This window comes from Dendrobium catenatum, unplaced genomic scaffold (assembly GCF_001605985.2).
Source record: "Dendrobium catenatum unplaced genomic scaffold, ASM160598v2 fragScaff_scaffold_1090, whole genome shotgun sequence".
Lineage (NCBI taxonomy): Eukaryota > Viridiplantae > Streptophyta > Magnoliopsida > Asparagales > Orchidaceae > Dendrobium > Dendrobium catenatum.
The window spans coordinates 1,114,507-1,128,870 of NW_021319552.1; the positions used below are offsets into that span (position 1 = coordinate 1,114,507).

Genomic DNA, 14,364 nt, shown 5'->3' on the forward strand with positions numbered 1-14,364 from the left:
AGAGCTATCCAAGCTTATTTCTTTTGATTCCACTTCCTATTTTTAACTTAATATAACTCAATTTTCATTATGCTACTTTTGTTAATTTTTCACGTTCAAATAAATCTTTTACACTTTTTTTTTTCCCAATGTTGAAGTTCTAACCTCCTCATCATTCTACACTATAACATTCGCTCTTCAAATGGGTTGCAATGGATTTTCCTCCCGCTAAAATAAATCCTATATTTGGGCTTAGGTAATGGGTAATTTTCTTTAAATCTCATATTCATGGTTGGGTAGGCAAGGTATCCTCACCGAATTTTTTCAAGAATAATATTCAACTATGGTAATGAAACTCTCAATGGGTGTGTCAATTTGCAATAATTTTTGGCGATCTCTTGAATAGTAAAATTATTAATTTGAAAAACATCCTTAATATGTTTCTAATTATTAAATCTTTGGTGGTCAGCTCATAAGTAGTACTCAAGGACTATCTTAAAGGCAAGTGAAAAAAATCTTTATTTCTCTTCTTAACTCCAAAAAATGCCTTGCTATATTCTAAGCAAGTGAAAAAATATTCTGATGTGTTTTTCGTTTAATAAATTTTAGGGATTTTTAGGAGGTAAACAAATGACTCAAATTGTCCTACTACTCATGTTTAGATAGTTTTTTCTTCATCACTACATTCTGGCTAGACAACATTATTCTATTCATTTTACCCTCATTATTTTGGTAATACTTATAGATTTCCTTCTATGAATATATTTAGACTTTCCATTGCAAGAGTGTTGGTGGAGGTGGATGTAACCCAACAATTTTCTTGTTCAATCTAGATTGATTCAAATAATTGATTACTATAAAAATGGTAATAAAAAAGAGCCTAACGATTTGTAATTATTGCCATTATGTAGGCATAAAGATTATTTTCGTACGTGTTAAAAAAATCATAATTAACAATGTTCATAATTAAAGACCCTATCATTGACTTAAACACAACCTCTCCGGCTCTCCTTAAAGCAATCATTATAAATATGGCTACTTCTTTATTTTATCATTTTTTCCTAGCACCTCCTTAGAAAATCAACTATAAAACACAACAATTAAAAATACGTTAGATGGAACCTACTTTTACTAAGAATAATTTTCATTGGAGTTTCAGCCTTTGACAAAGTAGGAGAAAAATACACTAGTAAAATGAAAACAAGAAATTCTTCAATTGAGTGAACTTTAACTTTACAAAAGCTTTTCACAAGGAACTGAATAGTAAAAGAACTAAATAATTAGAACAAGTTAATGCAATGTATTCTATATTCCTCCTACAACAAAAATGATTGAAGTCATTTACTACAGGAATATTGCACTTGATAAAACATATAGAAAGTAGGAATTGAGTCACATATTCAATTGGTAACAGCCAGCAAGACAATTAAGCATCAACCTCAAAAAATAGTTCCAATAGAAATACAGTCCAAGATAAAGAGTGCAACCTTGGATAAAATTGCATATAGGAATTATGTTTCCCACCCTTTCAAATTAACCATCTTCAATTATTCACATAAGTCTCATGCAACTAAAGTTTTTGCTGCAAGAAAGAGGATCAAACAGAGGCTATAACTAAATGTTTGTATACTAATAATTACACCAATTAACTCCTGGTCCTAAAAAACTCAAACAACTTATACATTTGGCCTGTTGTGGTTTGTTGTTTGCCAGTTGCAAGAAAAAAATTGAAATGCAGAATAGTTCTATCAAATCGCAAAATATTTAAAGCTTAAATGAACCCAAAAGGCTCGACAAAATATTTCTACAAAATTCTTGAATAGTTTAGTACATTTACAAAAAATTTAGTATTCCCAAAAAATTCCTTCAATTGTATAGCTACACAATTGTTTGGACCATTATAATCCCCACAAATGACATAAAATGACTTTTATGTCATTTGTGGTTAATAACATTTTAGATCCAAAATATAATAAACTATAAAAATAAATAAAATAAAATAGAAGAATTATTAATTATCTAAACTTGATTAACTTTCTTATTTGCGATAAGTTAATATGAACTCAAAATATTTCACCATTAATAGTCCACTTCCATCCAAAAAATTTTCATTGGTAGTAAGATTTGACAATGAAAATATTTCATTAATAATTGAATGACAAAGAATAATTTTCTTTGGAGAAAAATATGTCACACTATAGGATATTGCATAACTTAATTTTGATAAACCAAACCTAATTATATATTAAACAATTCATCATGTTTTTTCTCTTAATTATTTTAAAATAACATGAGTTACTTAGCATCAATCAAATCATTCAAAATATAAAACTATTAATTAGTCTTTATTAAACAATTTATAAAACTATTATTGGAGGACGAGTTGCACATAAATGTTAAATTATATACAAATTAATATGAACATCCTATGAAAAAATATTGATTTACCTTTTAATATGCAAAATTTTTTATCAGTCAAATTGCAAGAAAGGAACATCAAAAAATAAAATTAGTAAGATTTAAGCAATTGTACTCTCATCATATGGTTCAAAATCATGCTAGTTTTGAAAAAAAAAATTGATTATCTCATTCTAAATTGATCGCTGCAAGAAATTAAAATAAAATTATCATATTACATAAGTATGAAAGGAAGACTACTTGCTTACAATTAACATAATTATTTATCCATATATGATGAATCATGTAATACTTTGTACCACTGTATTAATTGGAATAGTGAATCAAAATTAAAGATCACTTTTCACAATCATTCTAAGGTGCACTCCATTTTGATTTATAAGAAAGCTCCCAAAGTTCCCTAAATTTTAAGAAAAGAAATTAATTCTTCATAGGATGCATATATAAATAAGAATATACAAAGTGATAATTAAAATATAATTCCAATTAAAATAGAGACATTCTAATTTCAACACTTTTTTGTCATCTTGACACAACTTTTATTCTAAATGTGAATTGATTATTTTTATGGCATTATTAATTCTAAAGAGGAAAATTCTATATATTTTAATATTGAATTTTAAAGTTATATTAATGTATTTTTATATGATATTTTTAAGAAAAAAATACACTTTTTGCTAATATTATTATTAATTATAATTATTTATAGGTATAAAATAATACTTTTTTATTAAAGAAAATATAAATAAAATATTAATAATATGATATTTTACTTTTAAAATTGTATTATGCATATAATACAACTATATATATTCTTTTATTCTATATAAATGATATGTCAAAAAACAAAGTCTTTATCCATCATGAATCTTGAAGCAAAATTGAGTTGAAAATTTCAAAAATTAAATCGGAGATCATCCGAAATATGATTTTAGCGAACTTATAGTCAAACTGAACGCCTCGGAAATACGAACCCAACAACACCAAGTTCGACACAATCCGAGCCCAAATGGGTCCAGATCAAGGGTCTGAAGCATTGTTGGAGGGTTTGAACCACAATTTGGATTACCAAACGGTTTCGAAATATTACATGCTTATAGTCGAATTGAGTGGCTCAACGAGATAAATCCAACGAGCCAAAGATTGCCAAATTCTGACATCATTAAGATCTTCAAATATTTGACGAGCAGTCCACGATCAAGGGATTCAATATAGGTCGTCCATCCAACAACTCCCATTTTTTTCTTTGATCTCTCACATATTTACGGGCCATGCCACTCCAGAAATCTATAAAAAGACCCCTCGTGGACCATCGCCTGAGTTCCTCCGGACCACAACCTGAGGCCCCACCTTCGTCGGACCACCACTTGAGGCCCTCACCTCCTTCGAACCACCGTCTAACGTCGTTTCTTTGCCGGACCACCACCTGAGTCCCTCACCTCCGCCGGACCACCGCCTGACGTCGTTGCTCCACCAGACCACCACTTGAGGCCCTCACCACCGTCGGACCACCGCTTGACGTCATTGTTTTCTCTGACCACCACCTAAGGCCCTCACCTTCGTTGGACCACCACTTAAAGTTCTTACCTCCGTTGGACCACCGTCTGACGTCGTTATTCCGTCGGACCACCACTTGAGGCTATCACCTCCGCTGGAACACCACTTGAGGTTCTGAGCTCCGTCGGACCACCACTTGAGGCATTGAGCTTCGCCGCACCACCACTTGAGGATCTTACCTCCACCAGACCACCATATGACGTCATTGCTCCGCCGGACCATCACCTGAGGCCTCGAGCTTTGTTGGACCACCACTTGAGGCCCTGGATTTTGCCGGACCACCACTTGAGGCCCGGACTTCTCCCAGACCACCACATGATGCCCAAACTTCTATCGTACCACCACCTATGGCCTGAACTTCTGCCGAACCACCGCCTAATGCCTAAAGTTCTACTGAAGTACCCCCCTACTACTATGGTCTTTCGGACCCCTGTCTCATGTCGACTATGGTCCTTCCAGCCTCCATCACCTACTACGGTCATTCCGACCTACATAGCCAACCAACAGTCTTTTCGATATCGATCTCTTGTATATTACGGTCCTTCCGACCTCCTTCGCCTACTATGGTCCTTACGACCTTCATCACCAAACAACGGTCTTTCTGACCCCGGTCTCCTGCCAACTTCTGACCTCCACTACCTACTATGGTCATTCTGACCTTCATCACCAGACAATAATCTTTTTGACCACTATCCTATCGATTATGGTCGTGTCGACCAAACAAACAAGTCCATATTGTAACTCCCACAATGTGATGCACTTTATATGATGTACATTTGTACCATCAAGCCAATGCCTTCTCCCAAGGAAGGGCCTCATTTGTAATCGACTGCAATACTAGTGGATTCATTCAAACTGGGCCAGGCCTCATGAGTTTTCCCCCTTTTCAAGGGTTTCCACGTAAAAACTCGAGTTTCTCTTATGAATGCTACACCCTCTCTCTTATCTTCTTGTATGCTAGAACTTCGTATAATGCTAAGACATTAAATTATATATTTCTCTACTGCCGCGAATACTCCAGGACGCAACAATAAACAAACCTCTTATCCAATTCTTTTTTATTATAATAAATTTGATGTCATATATTACTTAAATTTTCATTACTATAATATTATTGTTATTTCTATTTTATTAAAACCTTGAAGACATTTGCCTTAAATTAGAGATATAATCGTTGCAAAAAATTTGATATTTTCGTAGCACTCAATAGGGGAAATTTTAAAATCATCTCAAAATGAATATCTAAGCAATGGTTAAAATCGTCCTATTATTAGTGGTTAAAAATGGTACTATTATCAGCAGTTAAAGCCAACTTACAACCTTTAATAAATTGCAACTGCGAGCCCTAGCCCTTATCACACAATCGATCGAACTTCTACATGTGACCAAACTATTCCTTTCTTGCGATCCTTTCTTTCAATTCTCTTTGTGACCTAGCAATCAATGGAGCTTCTCTAAGCCTAAGGCCCGCTTCCATACTCTCCAAGCTCCCATGATCGTTCTCCTGTCTCGTCGTCGAAGCTCTTTCATCACGTTCGTTTACAAACTGAATTCGTCCTAGTTGGAGCCGTAATAGCCTTCACCGCCATTTATATTATCGAGCAATCCGCATAATTTAGATTAAATTTCTTACTCTCTTGAAATTTCATTCAAATTGTTTGTTTCAAATTTGGAATTTATCAAATTATTTGTACTGATTTCCTCCAGGCTTGTGAAGCTTATTCTATCCAAGGGCTACAAGGTTCATAGCATCATCAGTCATCCAATTACTAACTGGCTGTGGTTTCATTTATTTTAATATATATTAGTCATGAAATTTATGGTTTGTCTATTTGTTTTTGAGCTACTCCATATATTTTTCATGATCAAGCTTTATAAAACTATAATATATTATATTGGTAATGAAGTTGTTAAAAGTCATCATTTTATTCCATCTATTAATTTCACTACTAATTAATTAAGCTTTTGCAGCGCTTTTTCTACCCTACAGTAGTGGTTTACGCACCCATGAAATTATTTGCAGCGGTTGCAGTTTTGAAACCACTACAAATCTGTTATATTTGTGATCGTTAGAAAGACTGATTTTATATATATATATATATAATGCATCAATTTTTTTGATTAAATAATAATTCCATTCTTCCATCTCAATACAGTATTGCTCAAATGTTTTGATGAATGTTTGTGATATAGGTAATTTTTTAGGTGTGAAGTTTACCTCCATAAGAATAATTTCATCAAATGATTATAGAATAAGAACATTATATAAATATACACATAACTAACTTCTGCAAGCTCATGTCTCGATATTTCATAAAGATTTCTGCAACTTGGAATAGACCAATAATACGAAAAGGATACAGACCATACATAAAATAATTACTTCACCACAATCCAAAACCAGAAGAAATTAGTTAACAAACACAAGCAAACTTGTTACTTAAGAAGATTGTTATGAACATCAAAGGACTATATAGCCTCACAAGACATGACAAAGCAAAGTGCACGAAATTAAAAAAAAGGTTGCATATGACATATAATTATAGTCAAGATTAAAATCCCAGAAGTTCTTAAGCAAATAGTGAATGATATACTAAACATGTAACAGAAGAGTCAAGCTACTCAAAAATCATAAATCTTGATCGTTCCACCCATAATATATATATAATATCTCTACTACTATATAAAAGTGGCTTGGGGTTCCACCCATAGTAAATCTTGATCGTTCATTTATAAATTCTAAAATTTCTATCATTTATCACTTCCTACAAAATATTTAATAATTCATTTATGCAATTTAATGTCCCTTAAATATACCTCATACTAAATAAATTTTAATTTTTTGAATGCTTGATGCTATTTGCTTTCTAAAATGACGTTGTCATGCTTTAAATTGGAATTTAATATTTACAGTTATTTATAATTTAATTTTAAGTTATCGTTAACAATTCATATGTCATTACTCACAATACGTGCCTGCCAAAAAAAATAGAAAATCAATTGAATGATCATAACCACAACCTAAAGCATGAAAATCATATGAGTAATTGTCATGTCAATTGAAATAAAAATCATAATATTACTCAATTATAAAAGATAAATTATTTGTAATCAATTAAGAGAAAATATCTCATTTTAATAAGTTAAGTGATCCTGTTCAATATTAGTTTAAGTGACAAAGCAAATCCAAATTGATCAGCTCGACGTTGTATCATTCCAATTGTTATTCCATCTTCGTTGGCTAATAGGCCTCAAGAAATTTTCTAAAATGTTAAATAAAAAACTCATAATAATATTTATAAATTATTTAGATAGTAATTTTTATTTATAATTAATAATAAATTATGCAAAATTTAAGATGTAAGATATTTAAATAAAAGAAAAACTTACATATGATGCAATACAACTAATTATGAAGTTGAAAGTCATATTTATATTCATACTTAAATTTTTATAACTGGATGAGAATTGTAAATAAAACATTTTAAAGAAATATCATGAAATAAAAATGGTTAATATTAAATTATTTTAACATATCTTAAAATGTCTGCTTGTATATTTCGATGTCCTTCACTCCAACCAAGCATAAACAGAATATCTCTAACTTCAACAGTATTTCTTAATGTGTATTTTATTGGAGGAATATAAACATATTTATCTAATTTCAATACTACTATATCAAATTAATAGTCGATCTTGAAATTGTAGCTTTGCCATTTATTTTGTACCATCAGAAAATGTAGCATAAATCTACATCATAAAAATGAAATAGTAAAGTCATAAATTTAAAAAAAAAATACATGTGCAAAATCAAGATATAAATAAGTATATATTGCATGTAACAGTTAAATAAAATTAAAATTTTGTATAAAAAAATAAAATATGATTTTTGTACTATTAATATTTTACTAAATCTAGTGGAAACACAATGGGAACATGTCATTACTAGATTTTTCTTCCAGAGCCAACCCGAGCTTCAACTTATCACTATTTTGGAATTCTTATGATTATCTGCAAAACATATTAAAAAATTTATATCTAATATCAAAATATAAATTAAAAAATAAATTCATAAATCAAAAATTATCTATATGAAGTGATAAATAAAATAATGCTTAGTAGATGAGTTGAAAAAGAATCAAGTTAAAGGTGATAATACTATAAAGCTAATTAAGGATGTCATAATATGAAATTTTAAAAGAAATTCGATGATGATGATTTTCTGCTTGAATAACTATGCATAGAAAAACTCCTTAGTTTGAGACAACTTTTGGAATTTTTTGAGACAATTTATTATTATTATTGTTTCTATTATTTTCAAGAAATTTTTATACTAAAAAATTTGTTGCTAAAAATAGTAAAAAAAATTGTCCCAAATGAAATCGAGGACTAGCGATGAAAGTTTAAGACTTATACTTTGAAAAGAATCATGTAGTTTAAAAAACAAATTAAATATTAAGACTATATATAAGTTTATATTAAAATAAGTTGTAGTGGTCATTTCAAATGTTTGGCCTATATTTTTTAAATTACATTGCTTAAATTGCTTTTCAACTTTATAATGATGCATAATTTATTTTTGTTTAAATATATTGCATGCAAGAGTACATGGTCATATTTTATATATTTTTTTGTTATTTTATCTTATTATTTTAATATTTAGTTTTAATAAACCATTGATCTAAGGAATATATATATATATAATTTTGCTGTAGATTTTAAATGCAACAACATTATATTATTGATAGTTATAGTTTTATCTATTCACATTACTTTCTATTTATTTTTAAAAATGTTTTGTCTAATTAATAAAATCTTATAATATCTACAAGCTATAAGATTACATTTCTTCATAATAAATTTTGTTGAGATAAGAGGGGACAATTGAATAAAATACAAAATTTTATAAATAAATTAAAAAAATATTCTCAAATCTTCTATCATTCCTCTTTTTCCATATGTGATAAATAACACAACAGATAAGCACAAAGAAGAGGTTTTTAACCTTCTCTTTGCCTTTATAATTTCCTTTTAACCATTCAAAAACCTGCAAAATAGTGGGCCTAAAGAGAAAACTTTGCAGTCCAAGAATTAAAGCACTAAAAATAGAGAATGAATAAGAACATTCAAAAAATAGATGAGAGACCGTTTCATTAAAGGAGTAGCATAAATTGCAGGTTTCTAGAACCAAAATATTTCTTAATTGAAGAGCATCTGCAGTCTTTAAGCCACCAACCAAAGCCATCCAAACAAAAATCGAATGCTTAATAATGTTTCTTTTAGCCCAAACCATTTTATGCAAAGAGCAGCTCTGAAAATCAGAATAAAATTCCTCAATGAAACTTTTGAACTTATAATTGTTCTGATTTTTCCAAAACAGATAGGGGCCAGCATCCCCAATAACTTTAAAACCCCCCATAAGATTTCTCAGATTCAAAGTGAGATTCTCAGGAAAAACCCACTGAGAACCTGAAATAAAGTCCTTCAAGAAAAATTCAAGAAAGTTCTCCACAAGAAGCACCCCTAAGTACTCAGTGATAGTAACATTGTAACACCAATGATCCCATTTCAATGATATAGGTGCATTTTGAGTGATTTTAAAATTGAAGCAATGTTTGACTTCAACAGCAGTCTTACAGATCGATTTCCAAAGTTTAGAAGCAAAAGCCTGATGGGTTCTCCAAGGGGATCTATAGTGATAAAGGAGCCAAGAAGAAAGAGGAGAGGGACAATTATACATCCTGAAAAGAACTGAACAATTATAAGCAAATTGCAAAGCATTGATATAAGGGATGCCCAGACCACCCTTGTTTTTAGGCATACAGATTTTATCCCAAGACACCATATACAATTTTTTGGTAATCAAAGAATCCCCAAAAAATGAAAAACCTAGAGCTGGTTTTTTTGATGAATTTGTAAACAATTTTTGGTTATATGGATCCCCTAATCTAGTATGCAATGGTATTCTGACTGGTGAATTTGATGCATTGCAATCTACCCGCAAAAGACAACAAGTTAGCCTTCCAACCATTCATTTTCTTATTGACACTATCCATAAGAGGCAAATAGTCTTCAATTTTGAGTTTATAGAAAGATAACGGGATGCCAAGATAAGTGAATTTCGTAACAATGTTGTGTATAGAGAGAGCTTGACAGATGTCCTGAGTATTCCTCTGATTTTTAGGAAACATGATGTCACTTTTATCATAGTTAACATGAATCCCCGTGGTATTAGCAAAGTCTCTTAAAATGATAGCCAACTTGTTACAATTCTCAGTAGTGGCCTCCCCAAAAATCAACACATAAAGCAAATGAGAAAGAGAATAGTTATCAAAAGAAATGCCTCTAAAACCTCTACTCTCAAGGAGATTGGAAAAAACATCCATCACTAGACAGAAGAGATAAGGACTAAGAGGGCATCCCTGTCTAAACCCTTCAGAAGTAGAAAAATAGCCCTCAAGAGCACCATTAAGCACAATAGAAAAATTAACATCAGTTATACAGGCTTTAATCCAGTTTACAAAAAGGTTAGAAAAACCTTTTTGTAACAGCCTAGCTAGCAAGAATTCACGACAGACAGAGTCAAAAGCCTTTTTGATGTCCAGTTTAGCACAAAAATATTACCACCCGTTCTCTTCCCAGCAGAATAGAGAATATCACTAGCTAGCAAAATATTGTCAATGGAGACTCTTGACTTAACAAAACCCGCTTGATTGTCCTTGACAACCAAATTCATAACCGGCTTCAATCTTTCAGCAAGCACCTTTGCAATGATTTTGTAGAGAGCATTACAAAGAGCAATAAGTCTATAATCTGAAATAGCAGTAACATTTTTGTGCTTGGGGATAATAGCCATAGCGGTTGCTTTAACACCATTGGGCAAATAGCCTTTTTGAAAAAAAAGATCTAATAGCCCTACAAACAGAGGGGCTAATAATGTGCCAAGCAGATTTGTAAAAAAAGAAATTGAACTCATCTGGTCCAGGGGCAGAATTTGAGGAGCCCATAACAACGACCTTTTTAACTTCCTCATCCAACACATAAGAGGTAAAAAGATTATCATAGCTGTTAGGAAGCATAAAACCAGAGGGAAAACAATCCAGGACCATATTGGAAGGAGGGGGATTGTAAAGACCTTGAAAAAAATGAATTATGGAAGAAACCACATCATATCTAGTAGATACAGGGTTGCTAGCAAGCAAATTGACCACAGATTTAGAACTACCCCTTCTAGTTCTAATTTTAGCATATAAGAACTTTAGGTCTTCCTCCCCATTTCTAATCCAGTTAACCTTTGCTCTCTGAATAATCCAAGAATCTTGTATAGAGGTAAACTTAGATAATTCCATATTAATCTCCTTGAAAGAGAGATTAAAAACTGAATTATTAGGATCTTCTTGTAACTTTCCCAGCAAGATAGCTTATTTTTTGTGCAAAATATCCAAATGGCTAGAGATACAGGTGGAAGAAGGCCAAACCTCTTTTTTAATAGCACATTTAAACTGTTTCAAAGAATTACTGAAATGAGAGATAGGGTTCCCAAAGCAAGACTTAGAAAAAAACCTTAAGAAGATGAACCCAGTAATTATCAAATTTAGTCCAGTAACTTTTAAAAAGAAACTTGTGATGCACTTGAAACCAGAGTGTAAAATAATAGGACAATGATTCGAACACGAGGGACTTTGAAAAGAGCAGTAGGAATCAGTGAAAGCATTCAACCAACCCTCATTCACTAAAACACGGTCAAGTTTTATATGAATAAGATTGTTAATTCGTTGAATGAACCAAGTATACTTAAAACCAACAGAATGTAAGTCCACGAGACTATTACTTAAAAACTTATATTGCTTAAAGTCTAAACAATGCCGATTGCAGTAATAGAAGTAACTCCCCCCCCCCCCCCCCCCTCATTTTTACTTAGAAAGCATTACCGACAGCAATTGAATATCACCAATTAAAGCCCAAGGGAAGTCACTTGTAGGAGCCAACTGAACAATAGAATCCCACAGCTCCTTGCGGTCAAGAGAGCTGTTAGAAGCATATATAACATAAAGCTAAAGTAGAGGTTGTTTAGCAACCCAAATAATCCCAAAAATTACCTGGTGTGAGATAAAAGTTGGCTTGAAGTTGAGTTTAGAAGTATTCCACTTGACCCATATCCGACCCGAAGAAGATAAAACAAAGTTGTAACAACTTACTTCATTCACAAAAAGGGAGTGAGAAGAATAAAAAAAAGGATCCAGTAAAGATTGGGAATTGATCCTGTTCTCCAAAATGCAAACCAAGTCTAACTTGAAGGATTCCATAAGACGCTTGCAACACAACACTTTATCAGGGTGATTAAAACCCCTGATATTCCACGCCGCTATGGGTGGAAAAAACATTAAATGTTTGGATGAGACTAAGGTTTTTTGTTCTGCTTCTCCTTGTAGGATTTTTCGATACCACACTAGCTTGCATCTGTTTTATCTTTTTTGAGACCTTAGATTGACCGCAGGAAGAAGAGCCCAGCTTCCCTCAATGCCCCCTAAAACATCATTTTGATGAATTTGTTCTTCCTCTAAATTTAGAACATTAAACTTATTAGGAGATATGATATCTTTAGGCAAAGAAGGGAATTTAGTGTTCTGAGTGGTAGACGAGGAAGAAACAGCCTCATTGGGAGAGTTAAGATTAGGAATACTAGAAATAATAACATCCTCAATAAGCGGTATCACACTTAAAGGAATATCACCAATGACAATTTCAGTGTCTGAGGAGGGGTTTTGAGGAGTGGGCAAATGTGGTTGATAATGTAGAGGTTGCCCAATGACATTCATGATGATAGCAGTGGGTTATAAAATGGTTTGAGCATTATTATTAAGTGGTTCGGGATGCCAAGGTAAAACAGCCGGAGGCCTAGAAAAATTCTGGTTTCTAGATTTAGATTTGATATGAGGCTTTCTACTGTAGCTCTTGCCTCATAAATCAGCCGTATCATTAACTTGCTCATTAGAATAAGATTTAGGTTTTGTCGGACAAGATGATGAGAAATGCATTAAAGACTTACAATGTTCACAGGGGTAAGGACGCCATTCATATTGAACTTTCAAACTTACCACATCACCATCTAATGAAACTTGTATCTCCTTCGGATAAGTGGCTAAATTATCAACAAGAACAGAGATTTGGGCATAGGTGAGCCTAATCTTTTGCTCTGTAAGCTTGTCCGCGGCTACCGGAACCCCGATCTTGCTGGCTATACGAGATATGCCCTCTGAATTCCAACATGCAAGGGGGAGGTCGTGGATTTTCACCCATATAGGGACAGATGAAAATTTCTCCTTCTTAGGTTTGAACTTCAGGTGCCACTTCTGAAGCAGAAATGGTTTCCCCAGCAGGAACCAAACACCTCTCGACCAGACCATGTCAAAATCTTCACGACAGGAGAATCGAAGAAGGAAAAAACCATCATTTAGAGAAAGTAACTGCATCGGACCTTTTAAGCTCCAAGTCTTGTTGATGGCCCCCCAACAGAGCCTTGTAGAAAGGTTTGCGCCCGATCAAATAGCCAACCAGACATAAATTCCATTCTTCACCACCCTTACTCAATTTATCACATGAGAAGGGAATAATATCCGGCTCAGAGGGATGATGAGAAAATTGAAAAGCTTTAGGAGCTTTTTCATCAGAGACAAACACCTGATTCCAATTCTTCGGGAGAGAGCTCGCAATCCTGCCAGAGGACGAACCAAGTGGAGGAAAATCTAAAGTGTGAAGAGGAACATACATTGAAGAAGAAGAGAAAGGAAGTCCTCCGGCCTCGCCGGAGGAGGAGAGCAGAAGAAAGGTCAGCAGAAGGAGGCGATGCGAGGAGGAAAAAAACCCTAACCCTCACAGCCAGCAGCGGTGTCTTTTTCAACCATTTCTTATACTCCTTTTTAACTACATAATTTTTTCCCTAATAAGATACATCTCTTCAAATCATTAGCTGCTCATTCAATACATTTTGAATGATGTTGTAGCTTCTCCTGCATTTCGATTTTCTCCAACGAAGAGTTTTAAGATGATGTCATTAGCCGCATTCATATTAGAGGTTAGTCGGCACAGCTGGTAAGTTCCTTCCTCCTAAATATTTGATTACTAGTTTCTCTATTTGACTCGCATGATAAGTTTAGCTGCTTCTCTAATGGTTTAGAATAGTGAAGTTGAAGATTCACATGGCTCACAAACTAACCTCAAAAGAGTGGAATCAAGAAGCCTAGGAGGCAGAGGAAGACATTCATTAAAGTGATGGATCCCAATTTTCTTAGGAATCAAGGGTATGTGAGGAAGCACAATAAGAAGAGTCGTGACTCAGGATCTGAAGAAGAGGAGTAGATGAGGCACTGGCCATTATTATTTATATATTACGAGACTAAAATTGTGAAC

The 14,364-nt window shown here is 32.9% G+C and overlaps 1 protein-coding gene across 1 annotated transcript; it reads right to left on the bottom strand.

The window, feature by feature from the left end:
• Nucleotides 1-12,914: 12,914 nt before the first annotated feature.
• Nucleotides 12,915-13,427, bottom strand: LOC114580556. Its single transcript, XM_028698492.1, has one exon. The coding sequence runs from the start codon at nt 13,425-13,427 to the stop codon at nt 12,915-12,917; it is 513 nt and encodes a 170-aa protein (XP_028554325.1).
• Between the last annotated feature and the right edge of the window lie 937 nt (nt 13,428-14,364).